The following is a 24,575-nucleotide window of genomic DNA, read 5'->3' as shown; positions in this document are numbered from 1 at the left end:
CTAGAGCTGTTGAACGGCGAAGAATTGACTCCTTCGAATTGTGGTGTTGGAGGAAACTTCTTAGAGTTCCATGGACTGCAAAGAGAACCAACAGACGAATATTGGATCAAATAAAACCAGATTTCTCCCTGGAAGGTCTAATGTTAAAACAAAAGCTGACCTACTTTGGACACACAATGCGAAGGCATGCCTCACTGGAAAAAAAAACTTAATGCTGGGGAAGATTGAAGGAACTAGAAGAAGAGAACGTCAGAGGATGAGATGGATCGATGTCATCACAGAAGCAATGTGTTCCAACATGGAAGGTCTACGGGAGAAAGTGCAAGACAGGAAAAAGTGGCGTGATTTGGTTCATGGGGTCACGAAGAGTCGGAACCGACTAAACGAATAGAGAGACACAGAGAGAGAGAGAGGCAGCTGTTGTTGAGGAATGATGGTGGACATATTGAGCATTTCCTGTAAAGAACATCATCTTTGCTTTGTCTTACTTTGTTATGTTAATTATTGCTATTCTGATCAGATGAAGCGCCATCTGTCGGACATTGTTTGAACTTTTGTATTTGTTTGGTTCTAATAAAACCCCATGTCATTCCAAGCATGTGTGTCAATTTGTACCTCTCTATCTACATTATTCAGTCATTTATTCAGTTTTCAAATTTATACTGACTTTTTGATCACCCGGTGGAATTTGTCCAATAGTTGACCCCTCCAGGACCGACTCGAGAATCCGCGTCTCGACCTCGCCGACTGGATAGTTGTGTGTAACATGAAGCCGTTGAAGAAACTGTCGCCTGTTCTATCAGAGCCACATAATCCACTGTGGGTGACCTCTGATCGTGTCGCTTTGGTGTGCGTTCCCACTGTGGCATCGAGTAGAGCAGCGCCGGCTGCGAGGAAATGTGCGAGCCTGGCGGCTGATTTTGGCAGCGGCGGCGTTGCCAGGCAGCGGTGGTCTCCCCCCCCCCCCTGCCCCTGCCCCCCTGCGCCCCTGCCGCGCGCCGGCCCGTCTCCGGCAAATGGAAACGCCGTCCGCCTCTTTACGAGCGCGGCTGACTTAATGTATTCGTCAGCACGCTTGATGGCGGCGGCGCCGCGCTTTACGACCGCTGACGTCACAGGCGGTGGCTTCCGCGGGCCGCGGCGGGGGCGAGGGGGCGAGCACCCACGCAGACGCAGCTAGCTGTCCCCTGCCCGCTGCGCGCCCTCACACGCATACAAGCGTGCGCGCCGGCTTTACTCTTCGCGACTGCCACTCCCAGGGCGGTCGACACTTGTCTCCATCAACATAACACTTGCTCAAGTGGTATGCCTCGCTTTCCTTCTCACGATATACGAATCGTTTCCGTCATATCACACGTCTCGCTGACACCATCTACATCTACATACATACTCCGCAATCCACCATACGGTGCGTGGCGGAGGGTACCTCGTACCAAAACTAGCATCTCCTCTCCCTGTTCCACTCCCAAACAGAACGAGGGAAAAATGACTGCCTATATGCCTCTGTACGAGCCCTAATCTCTCTTATCTTATCTTTGTGGTCTTCCCGCGAAATGTAAGTTGGCGGCAGTAAAATTGTACTGCAGTCAGCCTCAAATTCTGATTCTCTAAATTTCCTCAGTAGCGATTCACGAAAAGAACACCTCCTTTCCTCCAGAGACTCCCAACCGAGTTCCTGAAGCATTTCCGTAACACTCGCGTGACGATCAAACCTATCAGTAACAAAACTGGCAGCCCGCCTGTGGTGTGCATACTGTAAGACCTTCGGTACACACACCATCAGATTATTTGACTTGTCGCTCTAACGAAGCCGGCCGGGGTGGCCGTGCGGTTCTAGGCGCTACAGTCTGGAACCGCGTGACCGCTACGGTCGCAGGTTCGAACCCTGCCTCGGGCATGGATGTGAGTGCTGTCCTTAGGTTAGTTAGGTTTAAGTAGTTCTAAGTTCTAGGGGACTGATGACCTTATAAGTTAAGTCCCATAGTGCTCAGAGCCATTTGAACCAAGCTCTAACGAAGTAGGCGAGTGTCAGCAATATGTCTCGTGGTCTTATCGTGGCGTGTTTATCTTCTGCCGTTAGGTCAGACGATAGAAATGCCACTTGCACGCTTGGAGTAGCAGATTGACGGTGACCAACTTTAAACAGAACTTGATTAATTTTCACACTCATTTATTAAAATAATAAAATGCATAGAAATTACTTAACTTGATTCTGGTTGCTGTTTACAATTGACAATCTGAAGTTCCTTTGGTCTTGGTACGTTAATCTTATTCTCACATATCTCTGATACTTCACAAAGTGTCTATACATTTCTCTTCATGGCTATGTACAGGAATATGATAATCTTATTAGGCGCAGACTAAAACTTGACTATAGACTGGTACAGACTAATGCAGACTGATTAATCGGAGGTCTGTACACTTGTTATAATACCTCGAGCGTTCAGGTATAACGCGAGTGTGATCCGCAAGGAGAAAAGGTTCTACGTTAGCAGGACTCTCTTTGGCTGCGTTACATATTAATACGCGGATCAGCGGAAGCAGAATTTGGTCCGTCTCTAAGGCAGCGCCATCTTGTAGTGCGGAGATGGACGAGCGCTGCGCCCGCACTGTTGTACTTAGCAGGGCGCGCTCTATTGGGAAAGTTGTGTACACGCTGAGTACGGGGAAATATGCACACAACACCGCCTCTGAATTGCTTCTATGTCCTCCCTCAATGCGACCTGATAGGGATCCCAAACGCTCCAGCAGTACTTAAGAATAGGTCGTATTAGTGTTTCATAAGCGGTCTCCTTTACAGATGAACCACACCTTCCCAAAATTCTACCAATGAACCGAAGGCGACTATCTGCCTTCCCCCAAAACTGCCATTACATGCTTGTCCCACTTCATATCGCTCTTCAATGTTACGCCCAAATATTTAATCGACGTGACTGTGTCAAGCGCTACAATACTAATGGAGTATTCAAACATTATGGGATCCTTTTTCCTATTCATCTGCATTAATTTACATTTATCTATATTTAGAGTTAGGTACCATTCTTTACACCAATCACAAATCCAGTCCAAGCCATCCTGTATCCTCCTACAGTCACTCAACGACGACACCTTCCCGTACACCACAGCATCATCAGCAAACAGCCGCACATTGCTATACACTATCCAGATGATAGCCTCACCTCCGATGAACACTCACCATCGAGGACAACGTACTGGGTTCTATTACTTAAGAAGTCTTCGAGCCACTCACATACAGGGCTATTACAAATGATTGAAGCGATTTCATAAATTCACCGTAGCTCCATTCATTGACATATGGTCACGACAGACTACAGATACGTAGAAAAACTCATAAAGTTTTGTTCGGCTGAAGCCGCACTTCAGGTTTCGGCCGCCAGAGCGCTCGAGAGCGCAGTGAGACAAAATGGCGACAGGAGCCGAGAAAGCGTATGTCGTGCTTGAAATGCACTCACATCAGTCAGTCATAACAGTGCAACGACACTTCAGGACGAAGTTCAACAAAGATCCACCAACTGCTAACTCCATTCGGCGATGGTATGCGCAGTTTAAAGCTTCCGGATGCCTCTGTAAGGGGAAATCAACGGGTCGGCCTGCAGTGAGCGAAGAAACGGTTGAACGCGTGCGGGCAAGTTTCACGCTTAGCCCGCGGAAGTCGACGAATAAAGCAAGCAGGGAGCTAAACGTGCCACAGCCGACGGTTTGGAAAATCTTACGGAAAAGGCTAAAGGAGAAACCTTACCGTTTACAATTGCTACAAGCCCTTACACCCGATGACAAAGTCAAACGCTTTGAATTTTCGGCGCGGTTGCAACAGCTCATGGAAGAGGATGCGTTCAGAGCGAAACTTGTTTTCAGTGATGAAGCAACATTTTTTCTTAATGGTGAAGTGAACAGACACAATGTGCGAATCTGGGCGGTAGAGAATCCGCATTCGTGCAGCAAATTCGCAATTCACCAAAAGTTAACGTGTTTTGTGCAATCTCACGGTTTAAAGTTTACGGCCCCTTTTTCTTATGCGAAAAAAACGTTACAGGACACGTGTATCTGGACATGCTGGAAAATTGGCTCATGCCGCAACTGGAGACCGACAGCGCCGACTTCATCTTTCAATAGGATGGTGCTCCACCGCACTTCCATCATGATGTTTGGCATTTCTTAAACAGGAGATTGGAAAACCGATGGATCGGTCGTGGTGGAGATCATGATCAGCAATTCATGTCATGGCCTCCACGCTCTCCCGACTTAACCTCATGCGGTTTCTTTCTGTGGGGTTATGTGAAAGATTCAGTGTTTAAACCTCCTCTACCAAGAAACGTGCCAGAACTGCGAGCTCGCATCAACGATGCTTTCGAACTCATTGATGGGGACATGCTGCTCCGAGTGTGGGAGGAACTTGATTATCGGCTTGATGTCTGCCGAATCACTAAAGGGGCACATATCAAACATTTGTGAATGCCTAAAAAACTTTTTGAGTTTTTGTATGTGTGTGCAAAGCATTGTGAAAATATCTCAAATAATAAAGTTATTGTAGAGCTGTGAAATCGTTTCAATCATTTGTAATAACCCTGTATTTGGGAACCAATCCCATATGCTCGTACCTTAGTTAGGAATCTGCAGTGGGGCACCGAATCAAACGCTTTCCGGATGTCAAGGAATATGGCATCCGTCTGATACCCTTCTTCCATGGTTCGCAAGATATCATGTGAAAAAAGGACGAGTTGCGTTTCGCAGTAGCGATGCTTTCTAAAGCCGTGCTGATGCATGGACAGCAACTTCTCTGTCTGAAGGAAATTCATTATAGTCGAACTAAGAATATGTTCGAGAATCCTGCAACAAACCGATGTTAAGGATATTGGTCTGTAATTTTGAGGATCCGTCCTTCTACCATTCTTATATACAGGCATCACCCGCGCTTTTTCCAGTCGCTCGGTACTTTACGTTGGGCAAGAGATTCGCGATAAATGCAAGCTAAGTAAGGAGCCAATGCAGTAGAGTACTCTCTGTAAAACCGAATTGGAATCCCATCAGGACCTGGTGTCATTCATTATCACCAGACAATGAATGAAGCGCCAGACACACAAGTGCTCGTCAAGGACCGGTCTTAGGGCAACTTTGATTACGTTGCTGTGTAAGTTCGTAGCGTTCTTGTTTTGCATGTGCTATTCCAGTTGCTATGGGTTTATTTATCGATTGTCATTTTTTGTTTGTCGTTGACTGTTGCTACTTGAGTTTACGTATTGCCTATTGCTCATTTGGAGGTAGTGAGTAGAGCAGTGGATGTTACAACATGAAGTGCCCAGTGGAGAACTCGGAACTTTTCCGCCATATCCTCCTGTTTTATTTCAGCAGAGGCGTGAGAGCAGCGGATGCAGCTAGAGACATTTGCACCGTGGGGTATTGCCACCGGAAATAACACAACAAGAAAATGATTTTCTCGTTTTGAGGAGGATCGTTTTGACATTGATGACTCTGCACGTTGAGGAAGACCTCCGGGGTCTGATGAGGATCGTTTAAACGAATTAATCACCGGCGACCCAAGCAGTATATTCGGGAACTGTCAAATGTGATGAATTGAGATCATTCCACCATCGTGCGACATTCACATGAATTGGGCAACGTTTCAAAGACGGGCATGTGAGTACCGAATGCTCTATGCCACGATCACATAAAGCAGTTGGTGGCCATATCTGCATCTCTGCTTGCTTGTCACCAATTCCCTCGTAAACGACACCGACCATTCCTGTACTGTATCGTTACTGGTGACGAGAAGTGTTGTCTTTAACCTGACATAACGAAAAAAAAAGAAATCGATGAACCCAAACAAAGCAGCAGTTTCTCGTACTCCGCGCATCCAGAGAAGGTAATGTTATGCATCTGGTGGAACAGCGACGGTATGGTTTGCTACGAATTGCTTCTCCGACGTGTAGTAAACCCCGCTGACTTTTATTGTCACCAACTGAGACCTCTTGCAAACGTAATCCGACAACAGCGATTAGGAAGCCTGCGTGAAGTGATCCTGTTCGACGATAACGACTGTCCGCATTCTGTTACTCTGACAAAAAATAAATAAAAATAAAAATTAAAAAACACTATTCAGCAGTTAGATTGGAAAAATCATTCCGCACCGTCCTCATTTCCCTAATCTTGCGGTGTTACGTTTTCACCTTTTCCTCCCTCTATCGAAAAAACTTCAAGGGATTTCCTTTTCGGATGAAAATGCGCTCCGAACATGGCTCGATGAGTTCTTTTCTCCAAAACCACGTGTTTTCTGCAGTGCCGGCGCTTGACTTTACGCCGTAACACAGGGAGTACGTGAAGTCCTTTCTCCATGACAGACTTGTTATTCTGTTTACTCGTGAGACGATTTTTTACCTCTCTGTGCAGTGTGACAAACATTGAAGTTCGTAGAATGAGATTTTCACTCTGCAGAGGAGTATGCGCTGATATGAAACTTCCTGGCAGTTTAAAACTGTGTGCCGGACCGAGACTCGAACTCGGGACCATTGGCTTTCGCGGGCAAGTGCTCTACCATTTGAGCTACCCAAGCGCGACTCACGACCCGTCTTCACAGCTTCAATTCTCCCAGTACGTCGTCTCCTACCTTCCAACCTTCAGAGAAGCTCTTCTGGAAACATTCCCCAGGCTGTGGCTAAGCCATATCACCGCAATATCCTTTCTTCCAGGAGTGCTAGTTCTGCAAGGTTCGCAGAAGAGCTTCTGTGAAGTTTGGAAGGTAGGAGACGAGGTACTGGCAGAACTGAAGCTGTGAAGACAGGTCGTGAGTCGTGCTTGGGTAGCTCAAATGGTACAGCACTTGCCCGCGAAAGGCAATGGTCGCGAGTTCGTGTCTCGGTCCGGCACACAGTTTTAAACTGCAAGGAAGTTTCATTGAAGTTCTTCTTTACGAGAGGATACTTGATTCGAATTTCTATTCCTGGCTGGTGAGCCAACATAAATCTTTACTAGTGTTCTGTTTTGTGCTGAGGTAATTTCAGCGCTAGGAGTTCCCAGGCGGCATACTGCGTCCACAGGAAACGGCAGGAATGTCTCGTACGTCATCTGCACAGCTGCCAACGTCCCAGAGCACAGATCATCGGTGCAGTGCAACTGCTATCCGTACCCCTGTACGTGATGTGAGCACTCCGGTTGGGCGGATAGGGAAATGCACGCAGTACATATGTTGAGTTCCATTTACTTGTCTACTGAGCATTTTCTGAAAGAAAAATGTTCAGTTGTGTGTGAAATCTTATGGGACTTAACTGCTAACGTCATCAGTCCCTAAGCTTACGCACTACTTAACCTAAATAATCCTAAGGACAAATACACACACACCCATGCCCGAGGGAAGACTCGAACCTCCGCCGGACCGGCCGCATAGTTTCTTAAAGTGCCAGTCAAGATGGAGGTCTTCTGTTTCTCACCGCTAAGCAGTAGCAACCAACTCTGTGTCCGTCTAATACTGGGCAGTGTGATCTAAAGAAAATCGAACATACTATATTTTCTGCCGGTCTCGAAATTACATGTAGGGCAGAATCCGATATTATGAACTTCATATTTATACAGTTTTTTGTCCTCTACACGTGTTTTCAGAATAAGTTATAGTACCCACGTTCTAATTCACTGTAGTAGCATCCAGACAGGAATGACTGGTTTGGTGTGCTACATTGAAGTGAATGAATGGTTCAAATGGTTCTGAGCACTATGCGACTTAACTTCTGAGGTCATCAGTCGCCTAGAGCTTAGAACTAATTAAACGTAACTAACCTAAGGACATCACACACATCCATGCCCGAGGCAGGATTCGAACCTGCGACCGTAGTGGTCGCTCGGTTCCAGACTGTAGCGCCTAGAACCGCACGGCCACTCCGGCCGGCGAAGTGAATGAAAACCACAACATTATACTTCGTTCTATGGAACTCTCTAGGTTTAGGCTGTCAATGACAGGGTCATATTAATCATTTGCAGGAGTGAGAACTGGACTGAGGAGACAACATTAGGCAACCACACATACACACGCAAAATGTTAGTTTACAGACATTATGTCAATTTAACATCTTCAACTTTTGTAGTCCTGTCTTCCGCAGTTGCGTGTAATATTACGGTATATTGATAATTTTATATTTTGGACCGTCTGACTACAACCGTCCGCGCATCCTGTAAGTACAGGTCAAAATATAACTACATAAGAGCGAAAACCAACCACGAGAAATGTTTATAACTTATACGTACATTGCCCAAAACGTAAACTAAATAGTAAAAATATGTACATATTCCAGGCCACTGAAGATGCCTTGCACAGAATAAAGGCGAAACGCCTATGGCACGAAAATTGTGTTTCATTCGGTTGTATCAGACGGTCCAAAACGTAAAAATTATCAATAGACCTTAAATTTATGTCAATTATTAAAGTTAGAAACTGTGTATATATCTTGAGGCAGTGCAAGTCACGATACACAAATTACCCAAAATATTGTTTGAGTACATACACCAAAAAGCTGCTTACAATAATTAATCTTTATTTACGAAAGACTGGACAACCTGTTTCGACTTAATCGCCATATTCAAGTACCTGCAAATACAATTTTGATGAGAAAGGGTATGAATGCCAATGTCATTCGTATTAAAGTAGCTGTATTGTACGCACGTCTACATTGATATGACGTCCATATTGCGTCGTTAGTGGACTGTATTGTAACTGTCACTGGTTTATACCCAAAATATATTCATCTACCATCTGAGAATCAGAGCATTTAGCATCTTCCACCAAACTTCATACGTAACTTTAATCTTTTTCGAAACATTTTGTCGCTCACACTGTCCACAAAATAATCAAAGAAAATAAGTTTATGGATTACTACATTTTCGATGTTCACGCAATAAAACCTCAGCATCTGATACGATGTTTAAATTTATAGCTTCTTTCCTACTAACTCTATTCGCGACATATTTTGCAGACAGTATCTACACATACCACTGAATGAACGTGCAAGACTATATGATTTTATGACACATGGTTTCGAAGATATGACGTCTTAAATATTGAAGTAAGTAAAACGTAAAACTAACTCTAAACTCCGTCCGAACAAGCCTTGGAAGGCACAACGGTACCGACCGGTCGCCGTGTCATCCTCAGCCGATAGGCGTCACTGGATGCGGATATGGTGGGGCATGTGGTCAGCACACCGCTCTCCCTGCCGTACGTCAGTTTACGAGACCGGAGCCGCTACTTCTCAATCAAGCAACTCCTCAGTTTGCCTCACAAGGGCTGAGAGCACCCCGCTTGCCAACAGCGCGCGGCAGACCGGATGGTCACCCATCCAAGTGCCAGCCCAGCCCGACAGTGCATAACCTCGGTGATATGACGGGAACCGGTGTTACCACTGCGGCAAGGCCGTTGGTCAATAAGTAAAAAGTAGCATTCTTTAAATCGGAGCTGTTCATACAAGGGAGCTGGATTCTTTGAAGAATCGAGGATGGGTGGGTTACTGACTAAATTGTTGGCGAAACAAGAAAATGAAAGAGGAATTTTCGCCTTAAAATTATCTCTCTCTAATGTAGCTATCGTTTAAGCAGTGGAAAATATGTAGAGAATGAGTGTCTCGTGTAAAAACAAGAAAACGTCTTATAGATATTTGCAAAATTTCCAAGTTGTGTGGTCATGCGTAGTGGCTACTGCCACATTAGACAAACGATCAACGTTTCAAGTGCAACACATGACGTAATTACGTGGATGATCTCAACGGAGCAGTCCTTTCGAGTTCATGCTTACCCGTCTATAACCAATTTCTGTCTGAAGGGTTGTTCTGCAGCAAACCCCCAGATATGTTAACGGACGATATCATTCTGTTGGAGGATAATGCCCGTCCGCTTACTGCCAAGGTTGTCGGGACTGCGTTGCAGAAGTCTGTCTAAGAAGCCCTTACACATCTTCCACACGGTCTCGACCTCTTGCTATGCGATTTCCGTATGTTGGGAGCTCTGAAGAAAGAGATTGTCAATTTTCTTCGGACGAAGATATGCACGCCTGGATACAATCGTGGTTCTGTAGGTAACCGCAAACAATTTTTCATGGAGGCACTGACCATACGGTGCGACAAATGTATTAACAGTTATGGCGATTACTTTTGAAATAATAAATAATTTACATACTTTACTCCATCTGTCTCGTTTTCATTTGACTGCCCCACTGCAGATAGACAGATGTGTGTATAAATTTTTCCCTTCCTTAAGAGGCCATAGGATTAAAATCACTAGGTCCCACCAAGGCACTGATGCACTTTCTGGCCGGACATCGGTTCTATTTCGAGTACGCACAAAGCATAAATACGCCAAAATATGGTCTCTCTAATTGCGGAAACGTCGTCTACACACACTGGGAACTCCCAGTTTCCACCAAAGAGCGGGGTGAGGGCCTTCCGCTCTACAAGGATTGAGAGCGCAGCTGAGGAACCGTGTCAACGGGTGTACATTAGGCCATGTAGCGCAATCTGTATCCAGTACAACCCCGGGAACGTTCCTAAAGGGACGAAAGGTAGCGACCATTTACAAAGGGGGAGTTCAGACATGCCACTGACTCCTAACTCTCAACGAAACAAATGGACCTGTAATGAACGCTCTGGGACTGACGGGGATACATGGGCAAACCTGCGTTCGACAGCTGGCAGGTCTGGACCACCTTTTCGTACTTGACAACGTGATTCGGTCTGGGCTGAAGGCCTACACTCACTGTCTGGACGCTACTGCACAGTTAGATAAATGCGCAAAGTAATATGACACCGATCAGGCCGGTTCTGCGTTCTTAGATTTCACTTTCGGATGCAAGGAAATACTGGTTGAGAAACTCTGTGTACTTATGCTACAAGCAAGTTGCGCTGTCCAGCCGGGAGGCCTACCTGCCGGCCTTGGTGATGATCATCTCGGTGCCGAGCGCGTGGAACCTCCGCCAGAGGTCTCTGGAGCACAGCTCGACGCGCAGCTCGGACCGCCGCTGCTGCTGGGTGCTCTGTTGAGGAGTCCGCGGCTGAGGGGCCGCCAGCGCCGGCTGTTGAGGTTGAGGTTGAGGCTGGTGTTGAGGCTGCGGCGCCTGGCCCACGTCCGCGCTGTCGCCCTCATCTGCGGGAACACCCAATAAGCTTACGGTCTCACTGCTATTACCAACCACTAAGAAACCGAATGGAACAAGCATCATCCTCAGAAGGTACCAATGGTAGAATTTTTCATGTTCCTGGGGACCTGTTAAAGGAGACACTTGAACATAAAGCAAATGACAGGTTTTGATTTGTTGTTGCTGTGGTATATAGTCTGAAGACTGGTACGATGCAGCTCTCCATGCAAGGCAGTCCTGTACAAGCCTCTTCATCTCTGAACAATTACTGCAACCTAGAACCATTTGAACCTCCTTACTGTATTCTCTATTGCTCTCCATCTACAATTATTACTTCCCTCCCTCCTCCACACTCCCCATCAATACCATATCAACAATTCCTTGATACCTCAGAATGAATCATATCAACCACTGTCTCCGTTTAGTCAGGTTGTGCAGAAATTCGATTCATTAGCTTCTCATTAGTTTTCCGATCTATCCATATACTTTTAAACATTATACTGTAGCACCGAACTGTTTATCGTTAGCATGTCAGTTCCATACCATTCTACACTACACTCACACCTTCGGAAGACTTCCTAATACTTACACAGGCCGGCCGCGGTGGCCGAGCGGTTCTAGGCACTTCAGTCGGGAACCACGCGGTTGCTACGGTCGCAGGTTCGAATCCTACCTCGGGCACGGATGTGTGTGATGTCCTTAGGTTAGTTAGATTTAAATAGTTCTAAGTTTAGGGGACTGATGACCTCAGCTGTTAACTCCCATAGTGTTTAAAGCCAATTCAACCAATACTTAAACCTACATTCGATGTTAACAAATTCTTTTTGTTTTAGGAATATTTTTCTTGCCATTGCCACTCTCCGTTATATATCCCCTCTGCTTCGGCGATCATCAGTTATTTCGCTGCTCAAATATCAAAACTAATTTCTGTGCCTTATTTCCTAATCTAATTCCCCCAGCATTGCCTGACTCAATTCGACTAAATTCCATTAAGCTTGTTTTACCGCTTCCGATGCCCATCTTATGAACTTCTTTAAGACACTACCCGTTCTGATCATCAGATCTTCAAATTTCTCTGCTGCGTCTGACAGAATTACAATGTCATCGGCAAACCTCCAAGTTTTCATTTCACCTTACTGAACTTTAATTCCTTTTCCAAATTTTTCTTTCATTTCGTTTACTGTTTCATCGACAGTCTACAGCCAACTACTGCCTCCTGTTCACGTCCTCCGAGTCTTACAGTTGCAGTGTTGTTTCTGAACTTTCGCTCTCTGCTATCTTTCGAGTCAACATTTTAAGAAGCTTCTTCTAAATCTAGAAATGCGATAGGCGTACGTTCGCTTTTCTTTAACCTATCTTCTGCGATAAGTAGTAGCGTAAATGTTGCTTCACACATTCCTTCAATTCTCTGGAACCCAATGGTTCACATGCTCCTTCATTTCTCTGGAACCCAAACTGATCTTCCGCGTATTCGGCTTTTGATTTATTTATAGGGTAGTCGGAAACTGCACCTTTTCTGCGAAAGTAAATGAACATGCTGCTACTACTATTGATTGTGTGTGTTGGATATTTGTAGGGAACACAATCATACAAAGAAGGACAGCCCAAATTGTCAGTGGCTTCATTTGGCTGTCGGAAAAGAAGAAATTCAGCAAAATCTGGTTCGCCAGTCATGAAGATAAAAGACAAATTTTTCGAGAATTCATGACTAGAACAATTGAAGATTCAATTTTGAGGGTGAAAACTACTAGTGTGCTTAGTTCCCTACGTATTGCTGCCATTAGCAAGATGAAAATAAAAGCGACGTTTCCGTAGCTCTCAATGCACGAGAGAAAAGAGAGGGGAAAGTCAGCCATATGACACCCACTTCTGGGTAAAGGCCTTCCCTAGACCTTGCCATGAACTGCAGTCTTGATCTGTATGCATTCAGGTTGTTCTTGCATGTTTTTTAATGTCGTCTACTCAGTTCCACATTAGGAAATTTTCTCTACCATTTCAGCAAAGACGTTCCTTCATCTTGCTACACCCATCTGTTTTGCTATTGATTGGGCAACATGAAACAGGCCCAGAAAATGCGCCTTAACGTAGGCAACCCAGTTTACGTCACCCTTACGCAGAGCGGATACTGCCTGTTTTAAGGAGCGTGAAACATTTTGTTGGTCGTCTGTATTTTGGACAACTTTTATATACGCACCCTTCCATTTTTCTTTGATTTCAATGCAAATTACATCTGTTCCTTAATCAATTTTTTCCGTGTCTCTCCCAGATATCTGCAACATGTATCTAGCCGCAACTTGCTTATCAAGCCTCAGTTCCTGAATGATTTTAGCATTGAAAGTCCACGCATCAATGTCATGAATCAAAACTATTCATTTACGCTGACTAGAAATTTTCTTTCAGCTCCGACGGAAGCTCTGTTTTGAAAACTATGTTCAGTTAACCATCCAGGCTATTTCTAATCTCCCGTTTATTTTCGCTATCGATCCAGTAATCGTCTTCAAATGACTAAAACTTATCCACTGGTTCTATGACCTAGTAGATAGTGTCGGAAGTTCCATGCGGCTTTTCGCGGATGATGCTGTAGTATACAGAGAAGTTGCAGCATTAGAAAATTGTAGCGAAATGCAGGAAGATCTGCAGCGGATAGGCACTTGGTGCAGGGAGTGGCAACTGACCCTTAACATAGACAAATGTAATGTATTGCGAATACATAGAAAGAAGGATCCTTTATTGTATGATTATATGATAGCGGAACAAACACTGCTAGCAGTTACTTCTGTAAAATATCTGGGAGTATGCGTGCGGAACGATTTGAAGTGGAATGATCATATAAAATTAATTGTTGGTAAGGCGGGTACCAGGTTGAGATTCATTGGGAGAGTGCTTAGAAAATGTAGTCCATCAACAAAGGAGGTGGCTTACAAAACACTCGTTCGACCTATACTTGAGTATTGCTCATCAGTGTGGGATCCGTACCAGATCGGTCTGACGGAGGAGATAGAGAAGATCCAAAGAAGAGCGGCGCGTTTCGTCACAGGGTTATTTGGTAACCGTGATAGCGTTACGGAGATGTTTAACAAACTCAAGTGGCAGACTCTGCAAGAGAGGCGTTCTGCATCGCGGTGTAGCTTGCTCGCCAGGTTTCGAGAGGGTGCGTTTCTGGATGAGGTATCGAATATATTGCTTCCCCCTACTTATACCTCCCGAGGAGATCACGAATGTAAAATTAGAGAGATTAGAGAGCTCACGGAGCCTTTCAGACAGTCGTTCTTCCCGCGAACCATACGCGACTGGAACAGGAAAGGGAGGTAATGACAGTGGCACGTAAAGTGCCCTCCGCCACACACCGTTGGGTGGCTTGCGGAGTATAAATGTAGATTTAGATGTAGATGTAGATGTAAATATGTCTTCCTTTTTTATCTGGACTATTGTCTTTTCGACATGTTGATCACATATTATTTTAGTTTTATGGTAACTGGTTTTCAAGTTCAGTTTCCAATTTTCTCTACTGATATGATCTCTCATGTTTTATTGCGGTGGACATGGAACACTTAGAAGCAAAGTCACTAGAATTCGACAAGTTCAAATCAACGTATTTCTATCGATATTCAAAAACGTGTCTGTGGTACGGCCAAATGGAACAGAAAAACTTGAGTCACTGGATCGCTTGAACTCTGTTCATTCTAACATAAAATTGCCGATGTAACTCAAAAAAAGAGGGCCGACTGCCTGTCCGTGACGTGTTAGTTAATCCCTGGAGAGTCTATGTTTCACGGAATATCAATGTAGACCCTGAAATGGGGTAGTGGCTGTCGGAAATCTAACTCAGTTATAAATAACGGTGCAAGACAAAGAGTACTTCGCATCCTGGTTGGAGTCCAAGGAGCGAGCGTGTATAATAGCAAGACTAACATCACCTAAAGAAGACGGCTGGGTCGGTCGTCAAAATATCATGCCTAAAATGGAAACGACAATTCGGCTGGACACTCGCGGGCACTACACTGGTCTGCTGCGTTATTCCATTCGATGTTGAAGTTTCTCTGCAACAGAAGCAAACAGTTTTCTTCTCCGTTTTCCCAGCTTGATTGTGTGAGAATGTCCCCTAGGACTGCAGGGAATAGTTCGCGTTGACTACCGGAAGCGAGTATTCCGCAGAATCTGAATTGAAACATGTGAAGGAAAATAGCAAATTTCTCGCTTAACCATGATTAGAACAACCGAAGAACAGTTTTCTTAGAGAAGTACATGATTATTCCCAAGTAGCTCACATATTGCTGCAGTAAGAGCAGGAAGACGGGAAAAAAAAGAAATCAGATTCATAACGGCACGGCCAGATGCATATAAGCCGGCATTCCCACAATATGTGTAATGAATGTAAAGAGAACAGTAGTGTGCTATCTGTGACGCACTTGACTGTATGTGTTCTCGTGGATACTAACGTCTGCACTAAATGGATAAGAAAAAAGCGCATTTACTACGTGGGTGAGCACTGCTGTTGCCAAGCACTTCCGATATTTCGATCTCACACACAATAAAGTATTTAGCACTTATGTGACCTTTCTCGAAAATTATAAAACATACAAATACAAATATAAGCCGTGCACAGATTTATACTGAGAGTAAAATGCAACGCGTCTAGAAAAAATGGCTTTTAAGACGTCACGTTTCAATCAAAATTGCCAGCAAGTTAGACACTATTTATCGCTAACGCACTTCACGGAAATTGTTCTGTTCGACGGATTAAAAGAGTAATATTTATAAGTAAGGTGTTACAATAAACGGTACAGTATATTTCATAAAGTGACTTAATATTCATTAACTTGAGATGATTTGTTTCTGAGTTCTGACAAAAACGAAAGCATTTTGTGAAATTTTTAGAACTTCGCAAAGTATCAAAGAATAAAAGATTAAAGTACAACTACCATTAACAAAACTGTGTTAAAGTGGTGTAAAGGCTCCAGCCTACGTCAAAAGAAGGAAAGACAAAGACAGACATCCCGAGCTCTCAGCCAAACAGGTGAGACATCATCATTGCGCACACACTGTGTAATGCGTGGATCCTAACAGCGCTATGTGTGGGCAGATTGCGCTCTGGAGGGAAAGGAGTGGACGAGGTTGTAAATGATATTTTCTAAGGAATTATAAAGTGGTTCTTAGAAAATGCCGGCCGGAGTGGCCGCGCGGTTCTAGGCGCTACAGTCTGGAACAGAGCGACCGCTACGGTCGAAGGTTCGAATCCTGCCTCGGGCACGGATGTGTGTGATCTTCTTAGGTTAGCTAGGATTAAGTAGTTCTAAGTTCTAGGGGACTGATGACCAAAGTAGTTAAGTCCCATAGTGCTCAGAGCCATCTTAGAAAATGGATTCTCCCTAATTTTTGAAAAAAAAAAAAGAAAAACATACTGCATTCACTTCTGTACAAAAGATAGAGTCGTACCAAGAATTACTTTCGCACACAAGCACAAGCCAGGAGGTAGGGTAGAACGCTCCAAATTTTTTGTGGATGCCTACTGATGATGATTGGTTTGTGCGGCGCACAACTGCGCGGTCATCAGCGCCCGTACAAAGTCCCAATTTTTATACAGTCAAATTTTTGTACACAGTCCAATCTAGCCACTGTCACGAATGATGATGATGATGATGATGATGATAACAACACAAACACCCAGTCCCCGGGCAGAGAAAATCCCCAACTCCGACGGGAATTGAACCTGGGACCCCATGATCCAGAGACAGCAACGGTAGCAGCTAGACCACGAGCTGCGGACATGCAGACTGATGAAGAGTTGAACTGAAAGAACCACAACACTTACCTTCTCGAACAGTTAAATTCAACCACTTTTGCTCTTCGTATTAGACATTTTAACTACACCGTCGCTAGCGGAATTCCTCATAAATGATCCATTGCAATTTCAGTCTCCTCCCGAATGCGAGTCCAGTGTGCAAATCACTATGCCAACTCTCTCGGCAACTGGGTACAGAATCCCACTCCACGGCAGCTTAGCTCCCCAACGTTGCGCACGTGGGTTAGCAAATGCATATTCCTGACAAGTACATATTTCGGGCCAGTAGGGCTCAAAGATCCTTAATAGCACTACGTGAAATCTGTTAACAAGGTGGGGTGGAAAATAAAACAAGGAAAAAGTCCAAAGGCAATAAAAGCTCTGAGAGAAACAAAAAGTTCGATGTTTGTCGATGTTACTGTAATTCATTCTGAGACAACAAAGACCTTGGAAGAGCAATTGAACGGAATCGATACCTTCTTGAAAAGATGTTGTAAGATGAATATGAACAAAAAGGGGTCATGGAATGTATCTGAATTAAATCAGCCTCTAACAGAATTAGGTTAGGAAATGCGACACTGAAAGTAGTCCACGAGTTTTGCTATTAAATAACTGAGTATGGCGGAAGTACAGATGATAAAATTCAATCTAAAAATAGAAATTAATAAACATTCGGACTAGCATAGATTATACATTTTTAAATCTGCATGATATATGCATTTAATATAAAGGGGAAAAGTTGCTTGCAAAATTATCGGAAATTTCTTAACTGAAACTGGCAGATTAAAACTATGGGCTGGACCGAGACTCGAACTCGGGACCTTTGCCTTTCCCGGGCAAGAGCTGTACCATCTTTTTTTTTAATTGTTCTCATTTTTTTCGATTTTGTTAGTTGTATTTGTTACGTGCAGATGTCCCATGACACCCGTTCAAGTACAGTGTTGGGCCGTTGACTCAGTTTTTTTTTTTTTTATTACAGAGGGCAGCCAACCCTCTGACCGAACACGCTGAGCTACCGCACCGGCTACGCAAGCACGACTCACGCCCCGTTCTCACAGCTTTAATTCCGCCAGTACCTCGTCTCCTGCCTTACAAACTTCACAGAAGCTCTCCTGCGAACCTTGCAAAACTAGCACTCCTACCGTAAACGTCATAGCTCCTTAATTATGGAACTTTTTTTCTTCTACGTAAATTTAGCTATGTTCTGCAAGACATAGACCTACTTACAGTTTTTAAGAAAATGAATCGCCATCATCAGATACACATCTCCGTGTATACACGAGAGCGTGCTGAAACGTAATCCTTCCCGGTTTTGTATTGTGTCCTCAGTACGGGTTGAGGTGTTACGTGTCATGCATATTCCTCGGTAGAATTTCCCGCATCGCTGACGCAAGTTGCAACCCTCTGCCGCTAGACGGCTCTGAACTTCAGCTTGTAACATGGAGGTGTATAACTGAACTACGTCGGGTATAAGAAACAGCGTGCTGTAATCGAGTTTCCAATTCGAACAGTTCGTCCACACATGCAGCACCCTCTTCGTCAGTATGACAATGCGGGAGAACACTCCAGCGCTTCGACGTTTGCAACAATCCGACGCCTTGGTTTCAATGTCATCGATCATCCTCCATACAGCCCCGAATTGTCCCCATCCGATTTTCGTCTGTTTCCAAAACTTCAAGAACACTCTCGATGACTTCATTTTGATAGTGACGAAGCGGTGCGAGCCGAGGTGAGGTTGTGGCTCTGTCAACAAACATTCTATAGTGACTGTATCACCAAACTGGTCTGTCTCTGGGAGAAATGGGAAGAGGAATTCCGCCTTATGCAAGACACCTTTGAAGTGGTCACATGGTCCTCAAAATCAACTTGTAAAAATGTAGTACATGTGTCTTATGATTATTTCCCATGGGGTTTTACAACTATTTAATACACTGCTAGAGGGGGAGATTAGTATTTAACGTCCCGTCGACCACGAGCATAAGGCGGAATTCCTCTACGCATTTCGCAGCAATCACGGACATAACAAGAAGAACTGCAACACCACAAGATGTTAATTGTTGGGAGAAATGTGTTCGTCACCAGGTTGACTGCGTTGAGAAATAAATACGCAGACACGAAAAATGACTGTGTAGAATGTTAAAACGTTTGTTTTATTTAAAAAGATTTTACATAAAAAATTCTGAGGCGTTACTTTTCAGCAGGCTCTCATACTTCGCTTCTGGTCTTTCGTTGTGGGGGGGGGGGGGGGGGGAAGATCCACAGCTACATATTTGTGTGTGTGTTTTTTTAAAAAAAAAAAAAGTTTGTAAGTAACGAGGTAAAACTTCGTCTCTTATTTATTTCTCGGGCTTCCAAAATAAAAACAGGAACACTAGTGAGATGCAGTAGACTATCTCGCTGCATCAGTGTTGCCACTCTGATACTAGGCCAAAACAGTATAGCGCCATATTTAAAAAATACACACATGTGTAGCTATCAAAGTGTCTGCTTGCTAGACTCGTCGTTATTGCCCCAGGTCTATAGCCACGAATGGCACTACTGCTGTTGTGCTGACATTTGAGGAAATTTCCATGATGTCACACAAGTCCTAAGTCAGAGTCATGCTGATTGACAGTTTTACTGATAATTCAGTGTACCCAGATGAAATGGTGAGTAAAATCATCTTTGTAATACACTCCTGGAAATTGAAATAAGAACACCGTGAATTCATTGTCCCAGGAAGGGGAAACTTTATTGACACATTCCTGGGGTCAGATACATCACATGATCACACTGACAGAACCACAGGCACATAGACACAGGCAACAGACCATGCACAATGTCGGCACTAGTACAGTGTATATCCACCTTTCGCAGCAATGCAGGCTGCTATTCTCCCATGGAGACGATCGTAGAGATGCTGGATGTAGTCCTGTGGAACGGCTTGCCATGCCATTTCCACCTGGCGCCTCAGTTGGACCAGCGTTCGTGCTGGACGTGCAGACCGCGTGAGACGACGCTTCATCCAGTCCCAAACATGCTCAATGGGGGACAGATCCGGAGATCTTGCTGGCCAGGGTAGTTGACTTACACCTTCTAGAGCACGTTGGGTGGCACGGGATACATGCGGACATGCATTGTCCTGTTGGAACAGCAAGTTCCCTTGCTGGTCTAGGAATGGTAGAACGATGGGTTCGATGACGGTTTGGATGTACCGTGCACTATTCAGTGTCCCCTCGACGATCACCAGTGGTGTACGGCCAGTGTAGGAGATCGCTCCCCACACCACGATGCCGGGTGTTGGCCCTGTGTGCCTCGGTCGTATGCAGTCCTGATTGTGGCGCTCACCTGCAAGGCGCCAAACACGCATACGACCATCATTGGCACCAAGGCAGAAGCGACTCTCATCGCTGAAGACGACACGTCTCCATTCGTCCCTCCATTCACGCCTGTCGCGACACCACTGGAGGAGGGCTGCACGATGTTGGGGCGTGAGCGGAAGACGGCCTAACGGTGTGCGGGACCGTAGCCCTGCTTCATGGAGACGGTTGCGAATGATCCTCGCCGATACCCCAGGAGCAACAGTGTCCCTAATTTGCTGGGAAGTGGCGGTGCGGTCCCCTACGGCACTGCGTAGGATCCTACGGTCTTGGCGTGCATCCGTGCGTCGCTGCGGTCCGGTCCCAGGTCGACGGGCACGTGCACCTTCCGCCGACCACTGGCGACAACATCGATGTACTGTGGAGACCTCACGCCCCACGTGTTGAGCAATTCGGCGGTACGTCCACCCGGCCTCCCGCATGCCCACTATACGCCCTCGCTCAAAGTCCGTCAACTGCACATACGGTTCACGTCCACGCTGTCGCGGCATGCTACCAGTGTTAAAGACTGCGATGGAGCTCCGTATGCCACGGCAAACTGGCTGACACTGACGGCGGCGGTGCACAAATGCTGCGCAGCTAGCGCCATTCGACGGCCAACACCGCGGTTCCTGGTGTGTCCGCTGTGCCGTGCGTGTGATCATTGCTTGTACAGCCCTCTCGCAGTGTCCGGAGCAGGTATGGTGGGTCTGACACACCGGTGTCAATGTGTTCTTTTTTCCATTTCCAGGAGTGTACATATATCGACAGAAGTGTTTTGAAAAGGAGTGGAAAGGTCAAAAGCACAGAAAAGCAAAAATCACAATAAAATGCCAAAACAGAAATGAAACAATGTTATTGTGACGTATAACAAGGGATTCCGTTTGAACAGGTGACTACGAAATTGAAATTGATTTTTGTATAGGGAAAGATAGGTTATCAATTCTGCCCCACCAAACGTATTGCTACACTACCAATAAGAGGTATTTCTGACTTGGAATACATGTTAGGAAACGTGGGGATAGTTTCTAAAAGGGAAAGCGAATATGAAAAATTGAAGCGTATGACGGAAGTTGATAAAGTAATTACAAATAAAAAGATCGATACGGGAACGGATGGATAATGTCAAGCGATTTTATGTTTACCGATAATATCTGTTGTGTTACATCAGATGCAATTTTTATTACGTAGAACTTTATGGTATGAATTTTCAGTTGCAACAATCAATTTCGAACAGGTCGAGTGGTCGCAATCGATATCGAATTTACGAAACGATTGGCGAGTGCAGTAGAGTTGTTCAAAAATGGTTCAAATGGCTCTGAGCACTATGGGACTTAACTTCTGAGGTCACCAGCCCTCTAAACCTTAGAACTACTTAAACCTAACTAACCTAAGGACAACACACACATCCATGCCCGAGGCAGGAGTCGAACCTGCCACTGTAGCGGTCGCCCGGTTCCAGACTGTAGTGCCTAGAACTGCAGTAGAGTTGTATCGTACTGCCGTGAAACGTGTGACTTGTGTTTTCATAAATGAGCTGGGAAGCTGCGGAAACTCGTATCCTGCCCCCCGTCCCCATTCACCATTCTCCTACTCGGCGACAGTTCAGCTTTCGCAAGGTGCGGGCGTGCCGCCCTGTCACTCAAGGCGGGACTGACAGACGTGAAGTGACGTGACGTGACACGCCGGACAGCTGGCGACGCCCACACCACGGCGGACTACGGCACACCACGCGGACACGCCCACTGCTGACAACCTCTCCCAGGCACCGTGTGGGGCGCACCGTACACTCGTCTCCTCTACAAGCGGCCGACTCCGCCATAGAATCTCCTCCAAGGCGGCTAAAATAATACCACTCCAAGTGTTCCTGCTTAAGTCAAGCGCCGACACGCCGGTCCGGAACGTCAGAGCAGAGAGGTTGTGAAGAAGACGTCGGCCAATTGTACGCGGACCGATCCCTCTCTAGGACAACGCGACGGCAGCGCCCTCTACGCTGCACCCCACTGGCCGCGGCCAGTTCTAGGAGTTCTACAGAAACGTCGAGAGCAGCGATCTGGATAGAAGCATCCACTGTATTACTTCACTTGTATTGGGACTTCTTCTTCTTGCGTTACGGCCTCTGTAGGACCACGGGTAGCCCCTTCGTGGACTGCATTTTCCTCTTCTTCTCCCAGAACCTCTTCATTCTTTCTCTTCTTCTCTCCCGCTCTTCTTCCGATATCTTCAGTTTCCGTTTCTCTTGTCGGCTCCACTGGTGACACACTTATCTTTTCCTGTATTCGTCTCTGTCATTGATCTCCGGCATATTTTTCGGTGTATATTTGTTCCTCCAATTTTCCTTTCCTTCGACCTTGATCCCCAATTCCAACCAGTCCTTCCGAAGTTCAACAACCCACTTGGTTCCTGTCTTTCCCCTTGTCCTATCTGTTGTTTCCCACACTTTCTTCGTCATTCTGTCCATACTCATCCTAACTACATGTCCAGCAAACCTTGCCCTTTTGAGTCTGATTTCCCCGGATACTGTTCTCATGGGACGCTAAAATTCTTCCCTAGGTATTCGGATCCACCTCTCTCCACCTCTTTTGGGATCTAGTATTTTTCTCAGTATTTTTCTCTCTTCTTTCTCTAGTTGTTCTGCCTCATTTCTTCCTAGTGTCATCGTCTCAGCGGCATATAACACTGCATTCCTCACCGTTGCCTTGTAGTGGCTTGTCTTTGCGTCTGTGGATATATTCTTTTAATTGTATATCTCTCTCGTAATGGAGAAGTCTGACCTCATCTTCTTTACCCCTCTGTTATTCCCTCCTTGCTCCTGTTCCTTCCTCTCCCAGGTATTTAAATTTGTCCACCATTTGCACAGTGCCTTCCGGTGTTTCCCAATCTGCAGTGGGATTTAATGTCTTTGTCTTGTTATAGGCGACCCTCAGTCCCACCTTTCTGGCTACCTTAAGTTGTCGAGTTGTGTCTTTGCGTCTTCTTCCGTCTCACTTACAATTGCTATGTCATCTGCAAAGGCTAGGCAGTCCACTTGAGCCCTGCTGTCCTTTTTGTCCCACACATGGGCCTTTGGTATTCCCATTTCCTAGTTTATTGCTCTCCACCGCCTGATCACTTCTATATACTGAAGAGGTTTCTTATTTTGTCTGTCACTCTTTGCGTGAGACACATTGGTATTTCTCAAGCTTAAGTATTGTCATTTAATTTTCGCAATAAAATTCTTTAATACGATTTGCTTGAATTGTTGTCTACCGATCCGAGAAGCAGGTTTCCTAAGCACCCTATATTTGACGAGTAGGCAGGATACAACACCAGATATGAGGAATGAGTAAAAATAAATAAATAAAATTTTGAGCATTAAAAATTGCAGTTTCGCTGGAATTTGCATTTCAGTGGTTGCTTTGGCAGAAAAAAGTTGAGGATCTTATTAGACACCAACTGGTATTTTGAGAAGCACTTAACCGTGTCCACTTAATACGTTTTCAGTGCAAGAATGTACCAAATGTCTTAATGTCAGTGTGTACCCACTCATTTATGAAGTTGCAGCATTTTCTTTGTTACCACCAGTGTGCTGGGTCATTCATCTTCAGCAAAATATGTCTTGTGCTTTTCATTGATTCCGCCCTCTAGTATTAGATTCACATGCTAATCTAGAATGAAGTACTATCTGAATAAGGCTTCACTAATATTCATTCACATGTTGAAAGACTTCAGCCTAGTTCAAAGAAGGGCAAGTTGCTTTAAATATTCAGATTTATAAAATTTTGCACTCCATAAAACGTGGTATCACATTACAATACTTCAGTGAGTAATAGTTGGATTTTATCAGTTCATGCAAACACCTGGGTGTAAAAACTGTCGGGATATGATATGGAACGATCTCATGAGATCAGTCATAGGTGAGGCGGATGCCAAACCCCGTTTCATCGGTAGAATACTGGGAAAATACAATCAGTCTACAAAAGACACTGCTTACGAAACACATGTGCGACCCATCTTAGAATACTGTTCACGTGTTTCAGAGTTGCACGAAATATCACTGACGGGAGATATTGAACGCATTCAGAGAAGGGCATGGCATAGTGTCACGGAGATGTTTGCAACGGTCCGCCAACGTCGACCGTTCATACGCGTCTTTTACCTCCTCTACCAAGTGCTGGAGCAAGGAAAATGTGAAGAAAAAAGTTGCTGAGCGATAAGATTTAACTATTTCTCCGGAAATAGAAGACAGCCACTGATTATGAAATGTCTTGAATGGTGGAACCCGTATGAAAATAATGTACAGAAGGACGATATTTTATCACAGTTACTTGCTCCATTGAGCTACCGAGAA

At 45.0% G+C, this 24,575-nt stretch overlaps 1 protein-coding gene across 1 annotated transcript in view; it reads right to left on the bottom strand.

The window, feature by feature from the left end:
* The window catches only part of LOC126419727 (T-box transcription factor TBX18-like), a 246,923-nt gene that overhangs the window by 206,679 nt on the left and 15,669 nt on the right, over positions 1-24,575 (bottom strand). The window contains exon 2 of the mRNA XM_050086906.1: positions 10,914-11,133. Within this exon, the coding sequence (XP_049942863.1) occupies positions 10,914-11,133 (220 nt within the window). The remainder of the gene's footprint in view (positions 1-10,913; positions 11,134-24,575) is intronic.

This window comes from Schistocerca serialis, chromosome 9, assembly GCF_023864345.2.
Source record: "Schistocerca serialis cubense isolate TAMUIC-IGC-003099 chromosome 9, iqSchSeri2.2, whole genome shotgun sequence".
Taxonomy (NCBI): Eukaryota; Metazoa; Arthropoda; class Insecta; order Orthoptera; family Acrididae; genus Schistocerca; species Schistocerca serialis.
Note: the sequence above shows the minus strand (reverse complement) of the source record. Positions and strands in the feature narration are given on the sequence as shown.